General features: G+C 43.2%; 1 protein-coding gene across 4 annotated transcripts in view; it reads left to right on the forward strand.

Moving 5' to 3' along the window:
• The window catches only part of shank2b (SH3 and multiple ankyrin repeat domains 2b), a 100,034-nt gene extending 77,059 nt beyond the window's left edge, over positions 1-22,975 (forward strand). The window contains exons 17-25 of one of the 4 annotated variants that reach the window (XM_034288307.1): positions 1,699-1,834; positions 4,313-4,399; positions 4,595-4,603; positions 9,857-9,880; positions 11,405-11,464; positions 11,956-12,083; positions 14,486-14,621; positions 14,707-17,128; positions 19,075-22,975. In XM_034288307.1, coding sequence (XP_034144198.1) covers positions 1,699-1,834; positions 4,313-4,399; positions 4,595-4,603; positions 9,857-9,880; positions 11,405-11,464; positions 11,956-12,083; positions 14,486-14,621; positions 14,707-17,128; positions 19,075-19,597 — 3,525 coding nt within the window. In that variant the 3' untranslated portion in view covers positions 19,598-22,975. The remainder of the gene's footprint in view (positions 1-1,698; positions 1,835-4,312; positions 4,400-4,594; positions 4,604-9,856; positions 9,881-11,404; positions 11,465-11,955; positions 12,084-14,485; positions 14,622-14,706; positions 17,129-19,074) is intronic. The other 3 variants (XM_034288309.1, XM_034288308.1, XM_034288310.1) reach the window with 3 other exon arrangements.
• Positions 22,976-26,635: the final 3,660 nt, after the last annotated feature.

Consider the following 26,635-nt stretch of genomic DNA (forward strand, 5'->3'; position numbering starts at 1 on the left):
TCTAAATGTTAATTTTTTTCTAGCCTTTTGATTTTGACTTCAATGACACCCCCTTTTTTGATGTGTTCTTTGTTTTTTTGCTCAGGTGATTATTTCTTGTACATGGACAACATTTGTAAATACGCATGTATATTTTCCCCAATGAGAGTTTTGTATGTTAAAAAAGAAAAAAGAAATCAATTCATGATGCTGATGGGAAATTATGCAAATTAGGCGATGACTTCATTTAGCGACTTCTAGCAACTTTTAGGACAGCCTTTCCTTACTCAGGAGTTGGCAACACTGTGACCACGTTGTGCAGTCCACACAAATCCAGCGCGATGTGAGACGCTGAAGTTTACAGTGAGTCCACTCTTACCCAGATTTCAAGTCCAACGGAAGAATTGCAGCAGAACTAGTCCTACCACAACCGGGGTGAATGAGTTGGTGTCCTTGCAGAGCACGCAGGTGAAACACACGGATGCAATATGATTGTCAATCGTGGATCTTCTCACAGGAGGCTCGCCTTTACCGTCTGCTTGCAGCGTATAACTTGGCTTCAAGCATTCGAACGTTCACAGTTCTAACTTTCGGTCAACTTGTTAAATAACAGCAAAATAATCCACAGTCTACCTGTGTAGACAGAATGTAACATAAAACACTTCGGAAAAAAAAATATGAGCGCTTAAAACACTTATTTCCCGCTCAATCTAGTTAACGTCTTTCTGCTAGCGTTCAGTTCATGCACACAGTTCTTCCCGCCACAGGAAGAAATACAGCCATTGTGATTGGCTGATACAACGGCAGTATCTTAAAGCACCAGGACACCTTTTAACATGACAAACTAATAGGATGCATTGCTACTAAACCTTGGATATTAATTTTAACCTAGTTGAGTCATGAACTTTATAACCAATATTATGAAATTCATCTGCATATATTTATTTAATTATTAAAATTAACATTAACTTAAGCTATTTTAACCTGGGTTACAGTATGCTTCTCCAAACCGTTTTCCTTCAATTTCACCCAATGTGGCTTGGTAGCTGTGGAATCTATTTGATACCATTTATCTCCTGCACACAGGTTTAATATCACTGACTAGTTTAAGCGCCAGCATTAACACAATCCAGCATTCGCAAAACGAACGACTGTTGGTCGTAAATCGGATCATTCTTAGTGTGCTGTGACAGATTCTCGAAATTTTATCTGCCCACAAGAGGTTTTCTTGTAGAGTGTATGAAGCACTGAAAACCATACAAAAATGGTATGGCGGGGAATGTTTTGTAGCTAATGGAACTGGAGATATCTAATCTGGTTCAATGTCAGTCAGACTTCACTGTTTGCCAAGTTTTTCTGGGTTGATGCTTTTCTATTTTAAGCATTGTGTTGTTTTTTTTACTGAGTATCAGGCCAGTCTTAGAATCAGGAAGAGATGCTGACTTCTTGACTTTTCCAAGTTAATAACTGCTTGATGTAGAGTTTTATCTGTGGAGATCAGGATTTGAATACAGCTGTGCTTTAGTGATTTGCTTTTTCTGTAAAGACATGGAGTGATGTATTTTTGTTGATTTTGCCAAGTGCAGATCATGTCAACAGTACGTTGTTGCATGATGATTCTGTTGGTATATTACATCTAACGCTGCGTGTTCCTAATATTCTGTCCAGTCAGTGAGTGGTGAACGGGTCCCATTGTCTCACTCCGCTGTTCTGTTGCAGGTGAACCAGGAGAATGTGGTGAAGGTGGGCCACAAACAGGTGGTCAATACGATCCGACATGGAGGCAACCGGCTCATCATCAAAGTGGTGACAGTTAGCAGGAATCTGGACCCTGACGACACTGCCAGGAAGAAATGTAAGCCTTGTATCCACTTCCATTGTGTTGCCTAGCCCTAGAAAGCCCTGCCTCAACTTTGATGGCCGGGCTTAAATAAACAGCGAGGGTCTTATCTGGCCATCGATAACAGATTACATTAGATTCAACTTTTTTGTCCTTGAACAGTACAAGTACAGCAAATTGAGGGCAGAAAATTTACAAGTATTAAGTATATGTATATTACAAGTGGAATTTATAGATGTACAATGAAGGCAAATGCAGTACAAATGGCAATACTTAATGTGCAATTAAGGCAAATAGAGGAGTGCGGCACAGCCAGAAGAGGACTGGTCACCCCACAGAGCCTCGTTCCTCTCTAGGTTTTTTCCTAAATTTCAGCCCCACTTAGTGAGTTTTTCTAGCCACTGTGGTTAAACATTATTGTTGCATTATTGTTCTAAATGTGCAAAGAGGCTAATTGGACGTACAACTTGCATGTGCAGCTGAAATGCAGAGATAGCAGTGGTGAGGTTCCTGAGGTAGACACGTATCTGCAACCACTGATAGCTTCCATTATCAGACTTTGCAAGGCAGTGTCAGAGTAGTACAAAAAGAGTAGTGCAACAAGGTCCCTGAGAGGTGGGGGGGTATGGTTAGTGATGGGTCACAGAGTTCACTGAGTTCTCTGGGTCACAGATTTCAGCAGGGTTACAGTAGATAGAAAAACTGTTCTTGAGCCTGCTGTTGTGGGACTGAAGAGACCTGTACCGCCTGCCTGATGGTAGGAGGACAAACAGTTGAAGGTCTGCGATGGCTGGGAACTGGGCACTAGTGATGTGCTGGGTGGTTTTCACCACCCATTGCAGGGCCTTCCGATCGGCTATGGAGCAGTTGCTAAACCACACTGTGGGGCAGTTTGTCAGAATGCTCTCAATTGTGCAGCGGTAAAAGTTCACAAGTATCTTGGAGGACAGGCGGGCTTTCTTCAGCCTCGTCAAAAAGTACCTGCGCTGATGCGCCTTTTTGACCAGAGCTGAGGTGCTTAGGGTCCAGGAGAGGTCCTCAGAGATGTGGGCACCTAGTAACTTGAAGCTGGACACGCTCCACCTCAGTACCCTCGATGAGGACTGGGGCAAGGCTGCAGCTTTTAGACTTCCTGTATATCTGAACTTGGTTTCAAATACTATTTTAAGTGGTTGGGAATAATTTGTTTGGTTGAGTATGTTATGCCTGGCTAAATGAGCCCATTGAATATGTCAAAAAATGCAAGTCCTGCCGTCCAGGTAGGCTGGAGGCAAATGTTTAAAATATATGAAAGATTTTAAATGGTGTTCAAACCCAAGTCTGTTTAACACCCTCTTGTCCCAGCCTCATGCTGTAGTACTGCGCTGTATGTGGATGCTAGAAGCTGACACCCTGGAAGAGCATTGACCACACTGCAGTGTTCCATGAATTGCTGATTTTCAGCCTTGAAGCTGATACAGTGGTTTTACAATTGGGGCCATGAAAAAATGTACCCGTACTGCAGCACATTTTGAAGTGGATGTAGGCCTAATAACTGCACTGTCAGGAGCATATTTTAGAAACACTCAGTGGCCAGAAGACACACCAATCCAATACTGGGTCGGACCTCCTTTGCCTCCAGAACAACCTGAATTATTCTGGGTCTGGATTCTACCATCTGTCTTTTGACAAGGATGTTCACTAATAGTGATGCAATGGAAGTTGTAACACAGGACATCTGTACATTTAGGCTGCTAGCAGCCTAGTTCCTCTTATCCCAATGAAGTTCTACTGAGTTCAGGTCTGGGGCTGTGCAGGCATCTCAGGCAATAATAAAGTGGTGTCACACGCCCACTAGAGCCGTCTGTTCTCGTTTTTAGACTTTAAAAGTGGTTTATAGTCACTTAGATCACTCCTAAAGTTCACTTAGATCACTCATAAAGTTTGTTCATACGAACTTTAAATCGAAAGCAACTGGAATGCCTGTCTGCCGCTTAATATAGCAAGCTAATCCCGTCGTGGACAGACTCCGTAAGCATTATCGGTGCCACAGATATGTCATGAAACAAGGATGTCATGAAATGGGGAGGACAATTGTGCAGGAAACAACAAAAGACAGGATGTGGCTCTTTTTTTCCCAATTTAAATCTCTTAACACACATGGATAATGTACTTCATTGAAGTTCTGATCATTACGCAGAAGACTTCAGTTGTGAGGGAGGTTAACAGCAGGCTGACGGCCACGTGATTCACTGTGTCTAGACGTGTCCGTGGATGGGGTGGTGTATCTATGGCTATTTTGATATTTTGTGAGACTAATGCAATGGAACTTGGCTCTTCTGGATTTAGAATTGAGGTTGTCACATTATCAATGCTCTGCTGCTGTGGTACACCTTTCTTAAAAAACATGTCTCCAACTGTGTACTGTAGTTCACATCCGGGCCCATCGTACTGGCACGCTGTTCTGTGTTCCTCACCCTTGAATGCACCGTTCTCTGTGCCGTGTTGTTGCAGTACCCACACCTCCACGCCGAGCGCCATCCGCTGCCCTGTCCATGGCCATGCGCTCCAAATCCATGACCTCGGAGCTGGAGGAGCTGGGTACGTATCTGAAAAGCAGCCATACCTGTCAGGATGCAATAAGATGTTAAATGGATCCCAAATCCTCATGGATTTCTCACTTAAGGAATCCTCTCTGTGTATTTCTTTAGTGATTTCCTTATTTTGAGAAAATAATATGACAATTTTTTGCTAGTAATGGTGTCCTGATTTTTTTTTTTATCTCTGCCACAACAGTGGATAAAGGTATGGGTAAAGTAGCTCCTGTTCGATTACAGCTGGATGCATCTCACTGTCTTAAAATAGTTTTTTTCTCTAATTGTTTTATGTTAATTTCAATCATTTAATAGATGACTGTTTACTCTTCTTTGAGAGGGTTAGGGTTAGTTAATTATGTACATTAATTATGTACTTTGCAAAATGGCTCAGAGGTGTTCAGGTCTTTATCTGTTTGATCTGAACAGTACTGGAGAGGAAACATTTTAATGACAGTGCTGTGAATTATCTAATGATAAAGAACTCATTAGCAAGCATGACTGATCATTTTTAACTACTTTGAACTTTATAATACCATCCCATATCATTATAAATCCACACTAATAAGCTTTTGTTTACACTTCATTTACTTATTGTTGAGTTTATTAGTTGATTGATTTAACTGAGGATTCATCTCAACTTATGTTTCAATTTGGTTTTATTGAATTTTTTGTGAATTTAAGTCACCTTTGAAAAAAAGCTTTTACCATTTTAGTATATTTGAACAATTTGTTTCTAATAGCTCTTCTTCAATTGATGTCTAAAAAAATTTGACCGATAAGCGTGTTTGGAAACTATTACTGTATACATGCATACAGTACACCTTTTTAACAAAAACTTGGCCTACATTTTTCAAAGTTGTGATTATTAGTGGTCTTTAACCTACGCAATTTCAAATTACATTATTCCACTATTTTTGCATACCTTGTGTTTATGTTGAGACATTATCTAGTTGATATACCTCTCAAAAAATATTCACCCCCTTGGACTTTGAACCTGAAATCAAAATGGATTTGATTAGGCTTGTTGCCACTAATGAAAGCAAAAGGTTACCAAATCTCAAAGTAAATTTGGTAGAGGCACCTTTTCCAGCAATTGCAGACATGAGTGTATCTGGATAAGTCTCTACCAGTTTTGCACAACCCACACACAATGTTTTACCCATTCTTATTTGCAAGATGTGCTCAAGATTGGGACCTTTGGTGAATTGCAATTTTGGTGTTTTGGGTCATTGTCAGTTGCACTCCTACTGTAATTAAGTGCAAGGGGGTGAATACATTTGAGAGGCACTGGAGATATGGTTAGGTCCAGAATTAATTGGACACTGACACAAGTAATATTTTTTTTCAAGGTACAAAATATATTCAAGTTAGAGTTAAATATTGAATATGGGCTTAAAGTGCAGTCTCTCAGCTTTAATGTGAGGGTATACACATCCAAATTGGAGGGATGGTTTAGGAATTACAGCTCTTAAATATGTAGCTCCCTCTTTTTCAAGGGACCAAAAGTAATTGGACAATTGACTCAAAAGCTGTTTCATGGACAGGTGTGTGCTATTAATTTGTTAATTCTTCATCAATTAAGCAGGTAAAAGGTCTGGATTTGATGAAGTGTGGCATTTAGGCTGCAAACAAGTTTAAACCCGTCAGAGAGATGGCAGTAACATTAGGAGTGGCCAAATCAACAGTTTGGTACATTCTGAGAAAACGCACTGGTGAGACCTGGACATCCGCGGAAGACAACAGTTGTGGAAAAAAGCCAGCCCAGTTCTGGAACAGCATTCTTTGGACAGATTAAACTAAGATCAACCATGATCCGAAGCGTACCACATCATCTGTAAAACACAGTGGAGGCAGTGTGATGGCATGGGCATGCATGGCTTCCAATGGCACTGTGTAACTAGTGTTTATTGATGATGTGACAGAAGACAGATGCAGTCGGATGAATTTTGAGGTATTTTGGGATATAGTGTCTGCTCAGATTCAACCAAATTCAGCAAAGTTGATTGGACAGCGCTTCACTTTATTAAAGACCAAGAAGTGTAATATTCTTCAATGGCAGAGGGAACCACCTGATCCCAACCCAATTGAGCACTTGTTGAAGATAAAACTTAAAGTCCCATGAACAAACAACTACTGGAGACAACTGCAACAAAGGCCTGGCAAAGCATCACAAAGGGGGAAACCCAGTGTTTGGTGATGTCTATGCACTCCAGACTTCAAGCAGTCATTGCCTACAAAGGATTCATAGAATTGTTTATGATTGTTAATTTGTCCAATTACATTTGATCCCCAGAAATAAGGGGACTGTGTATGAAAATGGTTGCAATTCCAAAACGTTTCATACAATGTGTTTGTTCAACCCCTTGAATTAAAGCTGAAAGTCTGCATTTAAGTTGTTTAATTTCAGACCCATTGTGGTGGCGTACAGAACAGAAATTATGAATATTCTGTCCAAATATTTCCAGACCTAACTGTATATACAGTGACTCTCAAAAGCATTCACATATATCAAATATATATAGCTCTGGAAAAAATTAAGAGACCACTCCTTAATTTAATGGCTTGTCACCATCCGTCTTCCTCTTGATCAAATTCCAGAGGTTTTCAAAGGGGTTCAGGTCTGGAGATTGGGCTGGCCACGACAAGGTCTTGGTCTGGTGGTCCTCCATCCACACCTTGATTGATCTGGCTGTGTGGCATGGAGCATTTTCCTGCTGGAAAAATCTATTCTCAGAGTTGGGGAACATTGTCAGAGCAGAAGGAAGTAGGTGTTCTTCCAGGATGTACTTGGCTTGATTCATGCGTCCTTCACAAAGACATCTGCCCGATTCCAGCCTTGCTGAAGCATCCCCAGATCATCACCAATCCTTCACCAAAATTCACAGTGGGTGCGAGGCACTGTGGCTTGTAGGCCTCTCAAGGTCTCCAGCTAACCATTAGACGACCAGGTATTGGGCAAAGCTGAAAATTTGAGTCATCAGAGAAGATTACCTTAATCTATTCTTCTACGGTCTAATCCTTACTGTCTTTTGCAAACTTCAGCCTGGCTCCTCTTTGCTTCTCAGTGATGAAGGGCTTTTTTCTAGATTTGCACGACTTCAGCCCTGCCCCTAGGATCTTGTTTCGAACCGTCCTCGCTGTACACTTCACCCCAGCTGCTGTTTGCCATTCTTTTTGTAGGTCACTTGATGTCATCCTACGGTTATTGAATAACATTCGGATGAGTTGTCGTTCATCTCGGTCAGTGGACGTTTTTGCCATCTGCCAGTCTGTAGCTTTTATTGTCCCCAATGTCTGTTGCTTGACCTTGTTCTTATGAAATTTTCAGGATGGAATCAACCTGACCCTCACTGTATCCCTCTGCCAGTAAAGCCAGTATTGAACCCTTCTTTTCCTCACTCAAAGCCTTTCTTTTCAACTCTTTTGTCATGCTGAATAGTTATTTTTTTATTCAAATTACCTTTGAGGTACTACTTGCACTGTTTTTGCCATCCAGCTGGTTTTATTGCAAGAGGACAGCGATAACCACAGCAGTGGTTTTTATTCTTTCCCCATTAAATTAGATTTGGTTAAGGTAGTCACCTAATCAGTACCTCATAAATTAATGAGGTATACCTGTCTTGGAATTTAACAGACACTGGAATGGAATGGCTGCCATACATGTACATTCAAGAAAAATTAAGAGTGGTCTCTTAATTTCTTCCAGAGCTGTATATATGTGTGTGTATATATATTTGAGTGTGTAGAGACAAGTGACAAATGAAAGGAAAATCCTGAATTAATGGGTGGAGGTACATAACAATTGCAGATTTCCAACCATTATTTTCCAGAGACACTTAGAGTCTATGCCAAGGCACATTGAAGCTGTTCTACGGCTCATGGCCCAACACCTTACTGAGACACTTTAATTTGTCACCCGTCTGTACTGTATTTCAGGAGTTTATATACTTATACTGTATAGCGTGTGTCTATATATGTAAATTTGTTAAATATTGTACAACCCCCATTTCCCAAAAAAGATGTGAAGCTGCTTAAAATGCTAATAAAAACAAAACAAAGCAAATCATTTATCCTTATATTTAACTGAAAATAGGGCAAAGAGAACAAATTAAATGTTGAAACTGAGAAATGTTATTGTTTTTGGAAAAATACAAGCCCATTTTGATTTTGATGACAGCAACACATTTCAAACAAATTTGGACAGGGGCATGTTTACCTCTATGTTGCATCACCTCTTCTTTTAACAATACTCCAATTGCTGTAGTTTTTTTGGTATTTTTCATTTCGTTTCATAATGCGCAAATTGTTCTCAATGGGTAACAGGTCTGGGCTGCCGGCAGGCCAGTTTAGCACCCGGACTTGTTTACTACGGAGACATTCTGTTGTAGTTCATGCAGAATGTGGTTTTGCATCTTTCTGAAATAAGCAAGGCCTTTCCTGAAAAATATGTCACCTGGATGGCAGCATATGTTGCTCCAACACCTGTATATATTGTTCAGCATTAATGGTGCCTTGACAGATGTAATGCACCCCCATACCATCATGGATGCTGGCTTTTGAACTCTGTGCTGATACGAAGCACATTGTCCCTGTCCTCTTTAATCCGCAGGATGCCGTGTCCATGATTCTCAAAAATAATCACAGCCATCCTCTTGAGTTTTTTCTTTTTTCCCCTCTAAGATTTCTGTTTGTTTTTCAATTGAATTGTTCCCCTTATAAGTCACATTAAAGGTGGAAAGAGTTCTGACATGATTTATCTTTGTCTCATTCTTTTACATCACAAGAACCTGGCATTTTAACAGGGGTATGTAGACTTTTAAATCCACTGTATATCGGTTTTCGGGCTTGTTCCAGATTCTCTGAATCTTTGAATGATATTATGTATTGTAAATGATGAGATTCACAAACTCTTTTTGTGAGATACATTTTTTATGTTGAGATATATTATTCTTAAATTGTTGCATTCTTTGCCTGCACAGTCTTTCAGAGTGGTGAACCTCTCCCCATATTTACTTCTGAAAGACTCATCCTCTCTGGGATGCTCTTTTTATACCCAATCATGATACTGACCTGTTGCCAATTAAGTTAGTTGTGAGATGTTCCACTACGTTTTCTTTAGCATTAGACAACTTTTCCAGTCTTTTGTTGTCCCTGTCCCAGCGTTTTTGAAACATTTTGCTGTCATCAAATTAAAAGTGGGCATATATTTTTCAAGAAACAATATCATTTCTCAGTTTCAACATTTGATATATTTTCTTTGTACTACGTTCTCTTACATGTAGGGTTTAAATGATTTGCACATTATTGCATTATATTTTTCTCATTTTACAAAGATTCCCAACTTATTTGGAAATGGGGTTGTAAAATAATGTAACTTATTATTTATTACTATTATTAATATTGCTAATATTTATTTAGTTGTTTTTTATTTCTTCATGTATTACTTATTCCCTTTTTTCAGCCACGTTAAGGAAAAAGACGGTTGGTAAGTATGACTATAAGGCATGCTTATACAATGTTTTATATATCCATAGAATCTGCAAACTAATTGATGCTTCTTTTCACTTAATCCATCTTTGTTCATGATTGTTTTTCTATTTCAATTCATGCTACAAATTTCACAGTATATTTTTCACTTACTTGATCCTTACATACACTTGTGCACTAGGCTGGGACTGTTGAGGGCTGAGATTATAAAAGGAAACCAGTGTTTGATCTTGTGGTTGTAACCTTAACTGTACCAAGGACATTAATAACATAAGGAAATGCCCATTTTGATTTAGAACATTTTTAAAGACGTTAGCGTCTTGTGTGAAGTGCGTACTTCAGTTTAGTGTAAGTGCAATGCTATTCCCTTGTATTATTCATCTCTCTGCCCTCTTTTAAACACTGTTATGCAAGATCAGAAAAAAAAAAAAAGAACAGCCCAACGTCCTAAATGGCACAGTATTTCTCATAGTGCATCACTCGGACCCTGGTCAAAAGGAGTGCACTATCAAGGGGAAAGGGTGCTATTTTGGGTGCCATATCCTTATCTTTTAGCACAGATTTCTATTCTTCCAAAATGGTTGTACTCTTCTCTGTGATAAGATTATTTGATACACCTTTTTGGCATAGGAACTTGAAGGCGTATATAATGCACAACAGTCAGCTTCACATTTCAAAGGGGAGCTAGCTACCTCCTCAGAATACACCCAGAGACCTAACTTTAAGGGCACCACACTGTTATACAACGGACCCACTACAGGCTGAAATAGAGTCACATACTCATACAGAAACAAGGTTGCCATGGAAATTATGCTGCATAGAGTACAGTGTGTTGTCCAATATAGAAGCACAGCATTCTACCTGCAAAAGAAATACACTCCACAGTCCTACAGATGCCTACTTTTAGACAACTTTATCTATATAATCCCATTCTGTGTTTACTTCTTCTCTCTAGAACACTGTAGATGTGCTGGGATGCTTCTAGAGCTGTAGAATGTCTGGTGTTACCAGACACTGATATATCCTAGAATAAGTGGCTTTATCAATCCACCAGGGTTCCTTACTGCTATAAATACTGCAATGTGACTGTAGCCAGCAGATGTGACAGAGAGAGAGAGTGAGAGAGAGGCAGATAGCTATAGGATGAGGGATTGGGTAAGTGGTGGCTGGATTAAAGGACATTTCTTCATCTTTATAATACAATACACACCTTTATGTTTGCAAACTTAATATGCAGTGATAGGGGATAGCAGGATATACACAGAAGCTATGAAGGAAGGTTTAATACTTATTATTTGCTATGCATTCTGCCCATGCTGTGTCCATATCAGTCAATCATGACACAAAACAAAAACTGTCTGTGAAAAATGTTTTTACTGAAGAGTTAGAGGGATCAGCAACTCTCCTGTTGACAGGTTTTTGGTGTGTTCATGTACTCAGACTAACTCTAAAACCCTTAAGGTTGGATGTCTGTTCCCTGTGTCTCAACTCTTCCATTCCTTCTCTTCCATTCCTGTTGTAGATGATCAGACTTCAGATAATGACAGTCTAAAGAAGAGGATTGTTTTCTCAGTCACTCTAAGTAATCGTCCCATCCCATGCATGGGAGCGCCCCCTCCAGAAAATGAATACAAACGCTGGCATGTTGTTGTGCATTGGCCGCTGACCCATGAACCTGGTCCCAGATCTTTTTGTGCCATCTTGCCAACGTCTTGTCACTCATAAAGTCCAAGAATTTGGGAAGAGAGGTCAAACAGAGTGGCGCCCAGGATGGCTAAACAATAGAACAAAGAATAAAGAGCTTGCTAAACTAAACTGCTAAACTTAAAAGGGCTTTCTAAAATACTTCTGGTGGATTTATTGATTGAATGCTTGCACGGCTTGGACTTTGAACAATGTCAGTGTAACTATTTCTGTTCTCGTTTCTCTTTCATTTATGCTCGTTTTATTTTCAATTCTGACTGGATTGTCATTGCCTGAGATGGTGTTCAATTTTAGCTTGGAGACAGATGTAGAATGTGGGTTAGAGTGTCCTGTAATCAAAGTGGAGTGGTGTCTGTCTTTGTGTTCCAGATAAAGTGGACGAGAACACGCCTCCTCAGAAGCCTATGTGGGACAACTCCAGTGCTGACATAAGGGTAGCTACCACGATCAAATCACGGCCCAACAGCAGATGTTTCGCCATGAGCCCAGAGATAAATGTAAGTATAAACAGAATATAATCCCTTCTCTCCTTGTGCTGCAAAAAATGCTTAGTAAATTATAGCGAAAAATTTAAATTAGTTCCTTCTAGAAAATGCTGAGGAGATGTTGTATTTTTATCACACGTGTTATTGTGAATTTTGGTGATTTGTAGCTTACATTAATAAGTAGGTGCGCTAAACATCTGCCAGTGCAGTGAGAAAATGTAGCTATATATAGTTTATTCATTTTCACTGCACTGAATTACTGGTCACGCTTAGCAAATGGTTAGGTGACGTTTGCTAGCGGTTAGGTGACGTTTGCTAGCGGTTAGGTGACGTTTGCTAGCGGTTAGGTGACGTTTGCTAGCGGTTAGGTGACGTTTGCTAGCGGTTAGGTGACGTTTGCTAGCGGTTAGGTGACGTTTGCTAGCTAGCTACAGTTACCATATTTTGCAGCTCTTAGAATTCGAGTCAACGAGAGAAGCTTGCAATGCAATGTATGTAGTGTTCCTCACCTGGCAAGGTGACTGTTCAAATGCTGGAGTGAGTACTGAAGTCACGTGCACAAAAACTCAAGCTGGGGGGTCCGTAAGGAATATTTGAAACTCACGCGTGAAAAGGTTAATTAGCATTTTATTGCATGACATAAGTATTTGATACATCAGAAAAGCAGAACTTAATATTTGGTACAGAAACCTTTGTTTACAATTACAGAGATCATACGTTTCCTGTAGTTCTTGACCAGGTTTGCACACACTGCAGCAGGGATTTTGACCCACTCCTCCTTACAGACCTTCTCCAGATTCTTCAGGTTTCGGGGCTGTCGCTGGGCAAAACAGACTTTCAGCTTCCTCCAAAGAATTTCTATTGGGTTCAGGTCTGGAGACAGCTAGGCCACTCCAGGACCTTGAGATGCTTCTTACGGAGCCACTCCTTAGTTGCCCTGGCTGTGTGTTTCAGGGTCGTTGTCATTTCTGGAAGACCCAGCCAAGACCCTTCCATCCTCCCCTCAATACGGTGCAGTCGTCCTGTCCCCTTTGCAGAAAAGCATCCCCAAAGAATGATGTTTCCAACTCCATGCTTCATGGTTGGGATGGTGTTTTTGGGGTTGTACTCATCCTTCTTCCTCCAAACACAGCGAGTGGAGTTTAGACCAAAAAGCTCTATTTTTGTCTCATCAGACCACATGACCTTCTCCAATTCCTCCTCTGGATCATCCAGATGGTCATTGGCAAACTTCAGACGGGCCTGGACATGCGCTGGCTTGAGCAGGGGGACATTGCGTGCGCTGCAGGATTTTAATCCATGACGGCGTAGTGTGTTTCTAATGGTTTTCTATGAGACTGTGGTCCCAGCTGTCTTCAGGTCATTGACCAGGTCCTGCCGTGTAGTTCTGGGCTGATCCCTCACCTTCCTCACGATCATTGATGCTCCACGAAGTGAGATCGTGCATGGAGCCCCAGACCGAGGGAGACTGACCGTCATCTTGAACTTCTTCCATTATCTAATAATTGCACCAACAGTTGTTGCCTTCTCACCAAGCTGCTTGCCTATTTGTCCTGTAGCCCATCCCAGCCTTGTGCAGGTCTACAATTTTATCCCTGATGTCCTTACACAGCTCTTGGCCATTGTGGAGAGGTTGGCGTCTGTTTGATTAAGTGTGTGGACAGGTGTCTATTATACAGGTAACGAGTTCAAACATGTGCAGTTAATACAGGTAATGAGTGGAGAACAGGAGGGATTCTTAAAGAAAGTGTGAGAGACGGAATTCTTACTGGTTGGTAGGTGATCAAATACTTATGTCATGCAATAAAATGATAATTAATTATTTAAAAATCATACAATGTGATTTTCTGGATTTTTGTTTTTGATTCCGTCTCTCACAGTTGAAATGTAATTATGATAAAAATGACAGGCCTCTACATGCTTTGTAAGTAGAAAAACCTGCAAAATCGGCAGTGTTTTGCAGGTTTTCAAGTGTCGGCTTGTTCTCCCCACTGTATGTATTTTTTAATTCAAGTGTTGTGTTATTTTTGAGGAAGCATTTTTTGCAGTGTGTCTACAGCACTTCATGTATTGTTGGTTGTGTGAAACCAGAAAGATACTGTGTAGGGACTGCATAACACTGGAACATTTCCCAACACTTTGAATTAGCAGTTGGACTATTCCCAAAATCAGCTGGGACTGGGAATCTGGAATTCCTGCTATATTCTAGCTGGTAATAGAACTGTGTTACTGGTTTGCCTTGTTAGGTGATGTGCCTGGCCAGGTTGGTTTTATTTTTATTTTCCTTTATCTCGTTCACAAGTTTCTCTAAGGCTGAGACAGACCACAGACTCAGCTGTGGAAGAAATGTACCTAAAAAATATTTTATGTACCAGTTGTCAATCAGCACGCTCACTGCTCTTTCTGTCTTGTAGTCCATGTGTGAAAGCCAGAACATGTCGATGCAGACTCAGCCCAGGGAGCCAGGCAGTCCCAGAGGCGGAGGACCTCACCTGGGGCTGCCAAACCGACAGGGGACTGTGAGGAGACAGAAGTCCATAGGAACATCTGGTAACTTCATGTTGTCACACCCACTTGTTGGTGTATGTGTTGTTAATGCCTTTGGTGTACCTGTGACTGTATGTTTTCTTCTCAGGAATAACAGAAGAAGAGACTCCTCAGTTCCTGACCCCTCCCATGTTGAAGTTCACCAGGAGCCTTTCCATGCCCGACACGTCAGAGGACATCCCTCCACCGCCCGCCATCTCCCCTCCGTCTCCCCCTTACAACAATGTCCCCGACCCCCAGGGCCGGGGCTATGGTACCATCAGACACACGGCCCCGAAAGGCACCGCCCCAGAGCGAGGAGGGGATCCCAACATGGGCGTCAGGGATGGCTGGAGGGAACAGGGGGGAATGTACTATGGAGAGACCCAGTCTGAGCAGTACCAGTCTGAGAACAACCACCACCACCAGGGGAGCCACAGCCCAGTCCAAGGCCTCACAGCCCAGCAGAGCTTCCTGAACCGCAGGGCCCAGATCCCTGAGAACCCCTACTCAGACCTGGGGAAGAACAGCAACCTTGGGCTGTTTGCCCCCAACAAGCCCCAGAGGCGAAAGGGCATGCTGGTGAAGCAGCACAAGATCGAGGACAGTCCGGAGAAGACCTGCATCAAAATCCCAACCATTATCATCAAGGAGCCCTCTACGTCCAGCAGCGGGAAGAGCAGCCAGGGCAGCAGTATGGAGATAGAAACTGGATCCCACGACCACCCGGGGCAGCTCCTGCCCGATGACGGGCACAACCCAAGCAGTCCCTTTGCCACGGCCATGGCTGGAGCCGTGCGCGAGCGCGAGAGGAGGATTGTGGGGTCTCGCCGGAACTACGCGCCGGACCAGGGCCGCGAAGACTCGCCCCCCGCCCCGCGCCTCCGCCACTCCAAGTCCATCGACGAGGGGATGTTCAGCAGCGACGAGCGTCTGCGTCGCATCCTGGCACCCCCTGCCTCGCTCCTCAGCATCCCCAGGGGGGGGGGCAATGTGACGGACTTCAACAGCCCCGAGCCCACCGTGGTGAGGGAGCCGCTCCACACGCGCACCGGTCACCACAGCCCAGTCAGTCTGCCCGCCAAGACTTACAGCTCCGGCAGCGGGCACTACGTCCACCCAGTCACTGGGAAACCCCTGGACCCCAGCTCCCCCCTGGCGCTGGCTCTGGCTGCACGGGACCGGGCCATGAGGGAGCAGTCCCAGCCTCTCCCGCTGAAGACTGAGTCGCCCAAACCTGACCTGAACAAGCCTCTGTTCATCGACACCAAACTGAGGACGGGCATGGATGCAGGTTTCTCCTCAACGGCCACCATGGGTCGGCCAGGCCGGGCTGGGCTGCGAAGGCAGATGACCGAGGCCAAGTACGAGACGGAGTCCAAATATGACCACCCGCTGGCCAAAGATAAGGACAAGAGTGTAGCACGGCCTCAGAGAGAGGAGGAGAAAAAGAACATGTTGATAGACATTGTGGATACGTCCCAGCAGAAGTCTGCTGGGTTGTTGATGGTCCACACCACAGATGGGGCCAGAACCGAGGAGAACAGCTTGTCTGAGGGAGATAGGGACGGGGCGGTGAGCCCAGACAGTGCCCCCAGTGAGCTCCGGGACCCCAACCAGCCTACCACCCCCAAAATGGCTTCCCCGAACTCCCAGAATCCCCATTCAATGGGCCCTGGACCCAGAAGCGGCAAGACCATGATCACCATCACGTCAGTGGAAGAGCCAGTCAAACTGCCCTTCGCCATCCCCCCTCCACCATGCATACCCTCCGTGGACATCGATGACGAGTTCTTCTCTGATCCGCTGCCGCCCCCGCTGGAGTTCGCCAATAGCTTCGACATCCCCGAGGAGCAGAAGGGGGTGATCGCAGAGCTCCTGAAACAGCAGCAGAACGCCGGCAGGGCCCCGTCTTCCCTGGCTCCCTTCTACCCCCATCTGGGCAACAGCCCGGGCCACCCAGAACAGGTCCCAATCAAACGGTCGGCAGTGCTCACTAACTGCACGCCGCCCAGCTTCCCCACCGGCCCGCTTGAGAGCTATGAACCGGTCGGCGACTCCGGCATCGACGTAGGTCCAGATAGCCGCAGTAGCGGGGAGCCCCAGCCGGAGACCACGGGCACAGTGTCCACCGTGTCCGATATCTACGCGCCGTCGTCGGAGGGCGGCGTGGTCCCGGACAACACAGTCTATGCAGACGGACAGGTCTTTCTGGTGGACCGGACCTTGAAGCCGAGAGCCAGGCAGCCTGCCGCCAATAAGGTGAATGCACTTTACAAGGACCCTGCCTTGGTGGACAGGGAGGAGAGCCTGAGAACTTTTGGAGCGCCCTCCTCTGTTCCGCCCCCTCCGCCTGGGGCGGGGGGCGTTCACGCGGAGCCGCCCAGGACGCCAACGCAGAGGACCTCAAAGTTGTGGGGAGACATGTCCGTCTGTACGCCCCAGGACATGCCGAGCAAGGACAGGACGCCAAAACCAGGAGATGGGATGGACACCTCCTCCTCAGGATGTAGGACGGTTTTTGGATCAAGGTAACTTAGTGCTTTTTAACTGATACGTTTAAACGGTGCGGTTGTTTGTTCATGTGTTTGTGCGTTTATGCCTGTGTGATGATGCGTGTTTGTTTCTGTGTGTTTGCCTGTGCATGCCTGCACACGTGCATGTATTTGTACCTGATTTGTGTGCTAAATTTTGTGCTTTTGTGCGTGCACGTGTGTCTTCTGCCCGGAGAGCAGAATGGGTTGCCTAGCAACGTAATAATGAGAGCAGCAGCCTTGAGGAGTAGATGAGCAACAACGTCATGTCAGTCTGGTTATCATAGAGACTTAACCACAGTGTTCTCCTTGGAATGAAGGGGTGAGCGGTGTGTCACTGTTTGGCACTAGCAGCACCGTTCAAAATAGCACAGAGCCTGGGTCCCGACTGGCACTCTGTTGTTCCCTCACAAGCCTCAGCACACCCCCCTTAAAGCCAAAGACGTCTCCTGGCCGCTAACATTCTCAGAGTCTAATGAATATATTCCCTACATGCTGTTTTAAGAAGGAGAATTTCAACATTAGAATGCAAGGAAAGAAAACTGCTATTTAAAGTATTATTTTAGGCTTTTTAATTAGCTACTGTAGACTCTGTGAAAATAAAAGTCCCTGAAATGACCAGAATTCCTAAGATAAATCCACACAAAGCGTACCTGTGTGTATAACCTGTTATGCCACCCTCAGTCAATTCAACCAACTCTGGTTAAATTCAACCATCCCTCAGTAAATTCAGCAAACTCTCAGTAAATCAACCAACCCTGAAGTTGGTGTAGGCTAATCAACATGGGCAGAGTAGCTTGTTAGTTTAGTCTCCACTTCATCCCTCTACCATTCAGCCCAGATTACAACATGATTGTAAGACTAGAGCATGAATGTACACATTCAGGCTTAAACCAGTGAATGCTGTCTCTTGGGTGTTTTCTGTGTGGGATGTCTGATTGAAGACTTTTACTTTGTGTTTTGCTTTTGCCCGTTTGAATGCCTCTTTCTTGAGTATTTGTCACCAGCCTTCATCATCTTGGTTTTCTCTACATGCATTTGTGTGCGTGTGCGTGTCTTTACAGTGTGTAAATAGGACATATCTGTTCCGTACAGTAGGCTAAATAAGCTGGCATGGCATTTCTTCTAGACACGGTGTGTTCCTCTGAACAGCAGTCCCTAGTGAGGGCTTCTAACTCATTATGGAAAGCTGTGGTTACTTACAGAGCAGACCAGTAGAGGCTAAGCTAAAAATGCTTGGCTGAGTATACTAATACATGAATATACTTAAACCCTTGCCAACATTATCCTGAAAGCTGAATATACTGCAGTGCACCTCCCTGTAGGGTATGATCTGAATGAGGTTCTGGGTGTACCTCACTCAACCTGGTACATAGTGAATAGATCCACGGAGACGCATCGTAGACATCTTCTGACAGTTTCAAACAAATAGCTGTCTCTTCATTCAGGGGACAGAAACATATCTGTTTGTATGTACTCTAGAATGAGATCCCTGCTTCCATCTTACAAAGGAGTGAATATCTCTTGTGTTCTTCTTCCTAACATCCCATAGTGTACTTCCCTCTCCTCTGACTTGCACGTGTGCACACACACACACACACACACACACACACACACACGCACACGCACTTCCAGTCTGCCGTTTTGTAGGAATGCATGTAGCTTAGGGAAACACCGTCTGTCTGCCTCTTATGGTCCAGCCGGCAGGTGGACTGCTCCCGACTCTGTTTATCATAAAAGAAGAGACGACCCAGCGGCCGCCTGTTAGCGGCCCAGTCAGTGCATTCAGGGAGGAATGTCTCTGCTGTGTTGCTTTGCATTCATGTGTAATTGTAGAATAATTCATCTTGTTTGTCAAGCTGACTCAGTGTCTTTGAGCTCATGATTCTCTGGTAAACAGCTCCCTCTCCTCCTCTAACCGGTGTGTTCTGTACCTTCTGCAGAGGTCCAGACGGTGGGTCTCTCACCTCAGGAACACAGCGGAACACCACAGTCACATTTGCCGCCCAGCTCGGCCAGAACATGCCCGCACCGTTGCCAAACCGGCAGACAGACCCTCACCACCGAGCCCCCAGCCCCATCCTCTCGCCCCCAGACTCAGGCCTCGGATGTGCCTCTTCCCTCCCCGCCACCTCCCCCACCCTCTCGGACGTGTTTGGCCTGCCCACCCCCCCTCTTAGCCTGGGCACGGGGAGCAGCCGCTCGCCCTCCCCCCTCTCCCTCATGCAGGCCGTGTCCGACAAGCCGTTCGCCACCAAGCCGGTCCTAATGTGGAGTAAACATGACGTGGCAGACTGGCTGGCGAGCCTGAACCTGGCCGAGCACAGAGACACCTTCATGGACAACGACATCGAGGGCAGCCACCTGCCCAGCCTGCAGAAGGACGACCTGATAGATCTGGGCGTCACCAGGGTGGGCCATCGGATGAACATTGAAAGAGCTCTAAAACTGCTGATGGACAGATGAGAGAAGGAGAGAACCAGGTCAACGCAACCACTTCACACAACAGGCTTCTGTTAATTATTAATTATGTCCATAACGGTCATTTTTATTTATGTTGACTTATTTAAAGGCCCCGTGCAGCTGTTTTTGTATCAGTGTCACATTTCTGGATTACAAATATAGCATTTTATCAGAACAGTACAGAACAGTAGAATTTGCCTATGACTGTATGGAGGTGATCTGAGTTGGGAGGGGATATCTGAAAACTAGCTGTCTGTTTAAAATTTGAAAGCCTCTTTGTTATTGGTGTATTTACCGTCCTACAATGGGTTGGTCAAAACAGACATTATGATTCGTTGAAACCTGTTCTATGAAGACCTGATTAGAAAGTCTTGTGTATATTGTATTTGCCGCCAGCAACCAGCAGGAGGAAATAACGCTCTTAACACGGTATGATAAACACGGGAATTAACAGAATTTTTTTCTGCACTGGGCTTTTAAATTTACTGAATAATTACGATGATGCTTATTTTGTTGAAACGTAGAAATTTCCTCATGTATCCTGAAGAAACTGCAACTTGAAACAGCACTGCAGTTTACTGAATAAGCACAAAAGTCCCACACTGGTTGTGAAATAGCCACTCCACCAATAGAAATGAAGGAGACAACAGGGACCTGTCTGTGGCAAGGAATATACAGTACACTATCAAAAACAACCGCAGCCTAATCACCATGGGACTTTTGAAATCAACCATAATCAGTTTGGCAGCAGTTTCATTCTCTACTGTGTCTTTCTCAGAAATGATGCTGATTATGAACAGCTCTTTAGGGGGAAAAAAAGGGGGCAACATTCAGACATTCAACCTTATCTGCAATTCAGTTGGTGAAATTAGCTTTTATTTTTTCTCTCACCCATTTCACTGGACTGTAGATGGATTCTCACTCAAAAGGCATTGTGCCTTTATACCCCGAAGTACTGTAGATCACATCAGATTCATTTCTAAATTGGCTGAAAAGTTATTACCCTTATTTTTCACTTGCAACGTCTTCACCGTTATTCCAATATTTGTCTTGGTTCCTTCTAGAGTTTCCTGAGGTTGGAAACACTTATTTAACACACAACGGTTATTTTCATTTTATAGTGTCTTCCACAGGAGACTGGAATTTGTGCCAACAGCTCCCCCTACTGTAGTGTCGACATTACTGCACTGGAAGCCAGGGCTTTCCGACCATCATCGTCCACAACCGTCCTGTCTCACTGTCTTCTATGTCCTCTGAGAGTAATAATACGCCCACTATCACACTAGGTTCAGCATCACCCGGAGCGGATGTTAAGAGCTTTGGGTTTGAATGTAGGGTTCCAGTGCAGCAAAGTAGCAGAAATGGGATCAAGTTAACCAAAATGTTCACAGATGAATAAGCACTGGAATGTTTGTTCGCTTTCTGAATTGAGGGTGGTTATAGCCTGACACTGCAGTGTGGGCATGTTTCTTGAGACGGATACTGGACAGGTTTATGTACTGTAGGTGAAATATAGGGCTATGAAACACTAAAACTGCAATTAGATTGAGAATGGTAGAACTTATTTGGCCCGTATAGAAACACAGACACCGCTACCAATAATTTGGTTGAAATGTTAACTACAGCATTGAGTGTTTAATAATGGACGTATTACAGATGTCATTATTATGTTATGGTGTTTTGATGTTAAGTTGATGCGAAAGAAATAAGCCAATTTATCAAAATGAAGATATATCTGTTAAGCAATCAGGTACTGTCAGGTTAGGATTCCAGGTATGAAATACACTGAGCTACATTAGTTGCATGGGCCTTCTTTAACGTGTATATATTAAACACCCGGAGTGAGGCACTGTCCAAACCAAACATCACCCGGAATAATACCCCGGACTGCAGAATAATTCTCCTCCAGGTTTTCAAGGCAGGGTCTCCTCAGATAATACCACCGCAGGTAAATGTGAAAGGGAGGGATTTATTCACATTGTGGATGAGTCGAGCTAAAATGTTTTTAGCCGCTCCACTGAGTTTCTTTCCGTTTAGCTCGCCTTCAGAAGAACAAAAGAACGAGAACAAAAAAAAGCCTTTTAGCTGAAACCCCTAACAAAAGTGTTTATTAACAAATACACAGATCGCACTCAGTTAAATGTATGGGTGGATGTTCGTGTGGTGTAACTAAGTGTGACAGTGGGAAAATGTGGTTGGTCTGATGTCTGTGGTGTGACATCACTGTTTTACAACCCCATTGTTATGCAGAGAGAGTAGTGGTGACAACCTCTCAGCACCACACTCTGAGATGAGGTCTTATGTTAAGAACCACAGAAAAAAAGCAAAGAGCACAGTATTTTTGATGATGTAGAGATATTTATTATGAGGGCATATTCCTATTTGTGTTGCTATATCAACCCAGAAGTGTGGTTAGGTTATTGGAAAAGGAGAGAAACATGGTTAAAAAGCAATATAAATTCTGTTTCAAGTTGTTTTTCTTTATCAGGTGAATAATTATACATGTTACAGGATTTTTAGTCTCTCTATTTTTAAAATTTATATGAATAATTGTGTCTCCATATTCCTATAGAGCATATTTGAAACTTTTAGCAATTGATAGTCACATGTATTTACTAAGCCTCTGTAATTTATTAAAAGGCGATATAAATGAATATTGCATAGTTTGTGCATCGTGGGTGTATAAATAAAGATACTCAGGCTGTGCATTTCTACACATCTCATTTAAGAAACATTAAATTACCACTTTATGGTGAAAGGACAAACACACACCACTGAATGTGACTGTTGATGTACAGTGGAGCTGATGGCTGCACAATGCGCACAGAGGTCATGTACAGGCCTGAGGGCTTGCTAGGGAAGCTGACTGGACTAAGTCATCTGTCCAGAGGGGACCTGGCAGCATTATTTAATCAGGAGATTGGTCTGTGCTACCCTGGCCCTAATGGGAAACTCCACACGCCCATGCTTCTCTATAGGTCCATTGGGATAGTATGCCAGTGGAACATAGCATGGAGATGAATTCACCTTTATTTCGGGTTTCTGTGTGAAAATAAATAGTGAAATATGGTTTGATGCAGTCTGGATTCCCAGGCAACATACTCAGATGCACAAAAGTCCTGTCAGCTCCAAACTTTGTCCTTTTGTTTTATTCCTTATAGATACAGAAACACTCTCCTTTTTTTGTTAACTTCCTTTTCATGCTACAGTATGTTGCTGTAATTTTGTGCTACGAGTCATTTATTTACTTTAGATAAAACATTATTATTATTGAGATCAAAGGCAGATAAGTATTTGTGACTGCACTTTGCCCTAAGTCCACAATACTTGTATGGAAACCAAAATTTCATGGAGGTTAATAAAAAATCATATTGCACAACATGTATGACATTGAGGTTGAATTGCTTTTTCGTCTTTTTTTGTAAAGATATGTTCAGATATGTCACTCCTTTTTCTGGATGTTTTTATTTGGACTGGTTGGAGATCTATGTCCTGGTTGAGTTCAATTAGAATGGTTTGAGATATATTGGTGCAGTCCTGCACACTGTCAAAAAGAAGGAACCTACAAAAAAGTGGCGCTGTTGAGGCAAATGTGTCCATGAAAATTATGTACCATGTCAAGCACTGTATGTGCAAATATCTGCCCCCGATCATCAGAATCACTTGATTTCAGTCATCGCTTCTGTGGCCAACTGCGTTATGATCGTGATTCCACTTTATAATAGATCATGCGCATATAAACCAGAAATGTCACATCGGGCCCAAATGGAAAGTTCAAATTAAGTTTATTTGCCCCAGACTGCACATTTAACTTTTTAGAGGGGATTTTTAAGGTGATAATATTTCGCTGTGCTTGTGACTGCAAGCTCATTCTGGTATTTTTTTAAGGTGTCCTAATGGTGCACAATTTACAGATGGGCAACAATCCCAGAAACTAATGAAAAATATGCCAAAGGTTCGTACAGACAATGTTAATCTCCTTTATCTCGTGATTACACTCTGGTCCAATATTGAGTAAGTATTTTTGCAGCAATTGTGTGATCCCATGTTGTTTATGCAACTGGCATTTTGCCAATATATTATTCAGTTTGTATATATTTATAGTAATTTTCATTGGCGATAATTACTTTGTGAGCCGCAGCTGGAAAGCAATTCATTGAGTGACAACAGAATAATTGTATTATACAAAGCCGTCTAATTGATGCTGATTGGAGAATGTTTCCCCCTGGTGGTCATTTTGATTCTGAGCAAATGCTCAAAATCTCCTTTTCACACGTGTCAGTCCTTGCTCAAGCAATGCGAGAAGTCACTCCTACCTAAAGATGTCGTCAATGTAAAGGCTATACTGAAGATGTTTTCTTTCCCGCACCCACAAGCTATTTACACAGAAAGTGCAATAAAGTAAAATATTAATTACACCTATCCTGTGAGTGTATTTTAGGTTTGAAAATGTAACACACACACAAACACACACAAGCGTTGCAGGCCTTGGCGTCCTTTGGCACCCATGGACTGCTGCACAGCCAGCTGGGGTTAATTAAATCCATTAAGTCCTGTTGCGTTACTGTGAGAAGGTGCCTTTATAAACCAGATGGGTGTAAGGACTTGCACACTGTGTGTCATACAGATCTGTTAGAAAGATTAGAAATTCATTCTCAGTGCAAACTTTCAAGTGCCTACTAAAGACTCATCTCTACAGCATGGTCTATGATTAAGTGCAGTCTGGCCCAGGGGTTTGAAGGTGAATGGAAAGGCTTGATACTGTCCACCCTTGCTGTCATGCCAGGTGTACTCATCTTCACTGGGATGCCCTCTCACCAATGCCATTTGGGGGCAGTCCCTGGCTTGCAGTTGTCTCTCCATTGCGCCCATTGTGCAATTGGGGTGAACTCTGCTGGCAATACTCTGCCCTCATTTCAGGGTGGTTGCCATTGGTTGGTGTCCCTTTGGTCGATGCTTGGCAATGTGGGTGGATTGACTTCCTGCCTGTTGGGTCTATTTCTCCACTGTAAATCCTTGTAAATCTAAGGAGTGCACCCTCTATATTCTCCTTGTCTCCTGCTCCATTTAATCTTAGGACATGAGGTCTTGACCCACACCTCCCAAGTACCAGGCTCGAAAGATTTGTTGCTGTCCCTGTCCAAAGTCCTCCTGGTTGTGTTGCAGATCAAGACGATACCTGACGATTCCAGCTGTCACTTAAATGCCCCCAGATTGTTCCTGTCCTAAACCATCTGTTCATGCTTCTGATCTGGATTAGGTTTTATAGACTCTGGATACAGCCCACATACATGCATTAATTATTACAACTTTTAATCTTAAAATGTTCACCCAGCACAGCCAGAAGATGACTGGTACCCCTCCGAGCCTGGTTCCTCTCTAGGTTTCTTCCTACATTTCGGCAACTCTTAGGAAGTTTTCCTAGCCTTTGTACTTCAACACTGTTGGTGCTTGCTCCTTGGGGTTTCAGGCTGGATGATTTTATAAAAGCACTTTGCGATAACTCCTGATGTAAAAAGGGCTTTATAACTGCATTTGATTGATAAGTGATGGTTAGATAGCCACACCTTGCAGTATGTTGATATGCTTAAACCTAAAGATGACAAATACTTTACTCAGTCATTTCACAAGTCACCAAATGGAGCATGTTGTGCTCTGTATATTATTGTGCACCAGAGGAGGAGAGCGCGGTTTCACATTGTGCTTTATATATTATTGTGCACCAGAGGAGGAGAGCAAGTTTTTTGTGGAATAATGTAGGAATTACACTACTGGTTGAAACTGTGTCCTACAGCAGTAGTCCAATTTGAGACTGAAACATAATTGATGTAGTCTCAACATTTCATATCCTTTCATTAAACGATAAGGTATTTGTGGTCTAAAAAGTTCAATAAGGCTAAAATACTTACTTTATTTAGATGTAATTCCCCTGGTTTTAATGTGTATCTTGTAGCCTACTGCAAAAAAGCAAACATAATATGCAGCCATGTGGAATAGTTAAGGACTTTCCCCATGTAAGTTGTTATCCAAGGCCTTCAGCAGAAAGATGCCCTAGAGTCTGGGAAGGGTTACAACAAATTTGAAGTCCATCATTGAACTGACCGACAGATCATCTACAAATCAAGAAAATTTCCGACCTCTGGTAATCTACATAGGACTGGTTGTCTCATCTCATTTAGGCTTGAGCTGACCAAGAGATGCTCATAGAAGTCTCTAAGAACCCCAGGGTAACATCAAGGCATCTACAGGCCTCTCTTGCCACAGTCAACTTCGAAGTGCATGAGTCAACAGTCAGAAACAGTCAGGATGAAGAAGCCTCTGCTTTCAAAAAAGAATACGGAGACACGACTGACATTTGCCAGACAACACCTGGGTATACACCAGAACTAGTGGAACATTGTTCTCTGGACAGATGCGTCAAAGGTGAATCAGTACTGTAAAGAATATTTCCTCCAGTCAATATAAGAGACCTTTAGTTAAAAGAAACTGCAACATGAAGTAGTTTCAGCATTTAAGGGGGCAACACCAGCTATTACAGCTTCCTTCTTTTTCACTATGAAATTGCACCTCTGTAGATTTTTTATGAATAAATTATTACCATGTAAAATCTTTTAGTGCGATTGGTTAAATAAGGTTACTTTTCCTTCAGCGGTGTTGGAGTGAGAAATTATTTGTCCACACATGCAAATATGTTCAATAAAAAATACCTTTCCAGAGTGTGTAAAAAGTTTTTCACATGGCTGCATTTTACTTTAGGATGTGTAGACGGTAGGAAAGTTTCTGTTTGTTCTGAGGAGAGCTGAGTTCTAAACATCCTCCTGCCTCCATAGATCACTATGATTGGTCAAAGAGTGCAGTGGGCCAGTAGAGGAAAGGATGCCATTTCGGACACAGCCCATAATGTGCGTGAGGAGGTGGCCATAGAGTCACGCTAGCGTTGGTCATTCTCAGTGACCTCTGACCTTGAGGCTGGGCCGACAGTCCCAGGAGGCTGGCTGAACTCTGCCAAATCACTCTGTGTGTTCCGACAACCTCATCCAG

The sequence above is a fragment of the Esox lucius genome, chromosome 19, assembly GCF_011004845.1.
Source record: "Esox lucius isolate fEsoLuc1 chromosome 19, fEsoLuc1.pri, whole genome shotgun sequence".
Lineage (NCBI taxonomy): Eukaryota > Metazoa > Chordata > Actinopteri > Esociformes > Esocidae > Esox > Esox lucius.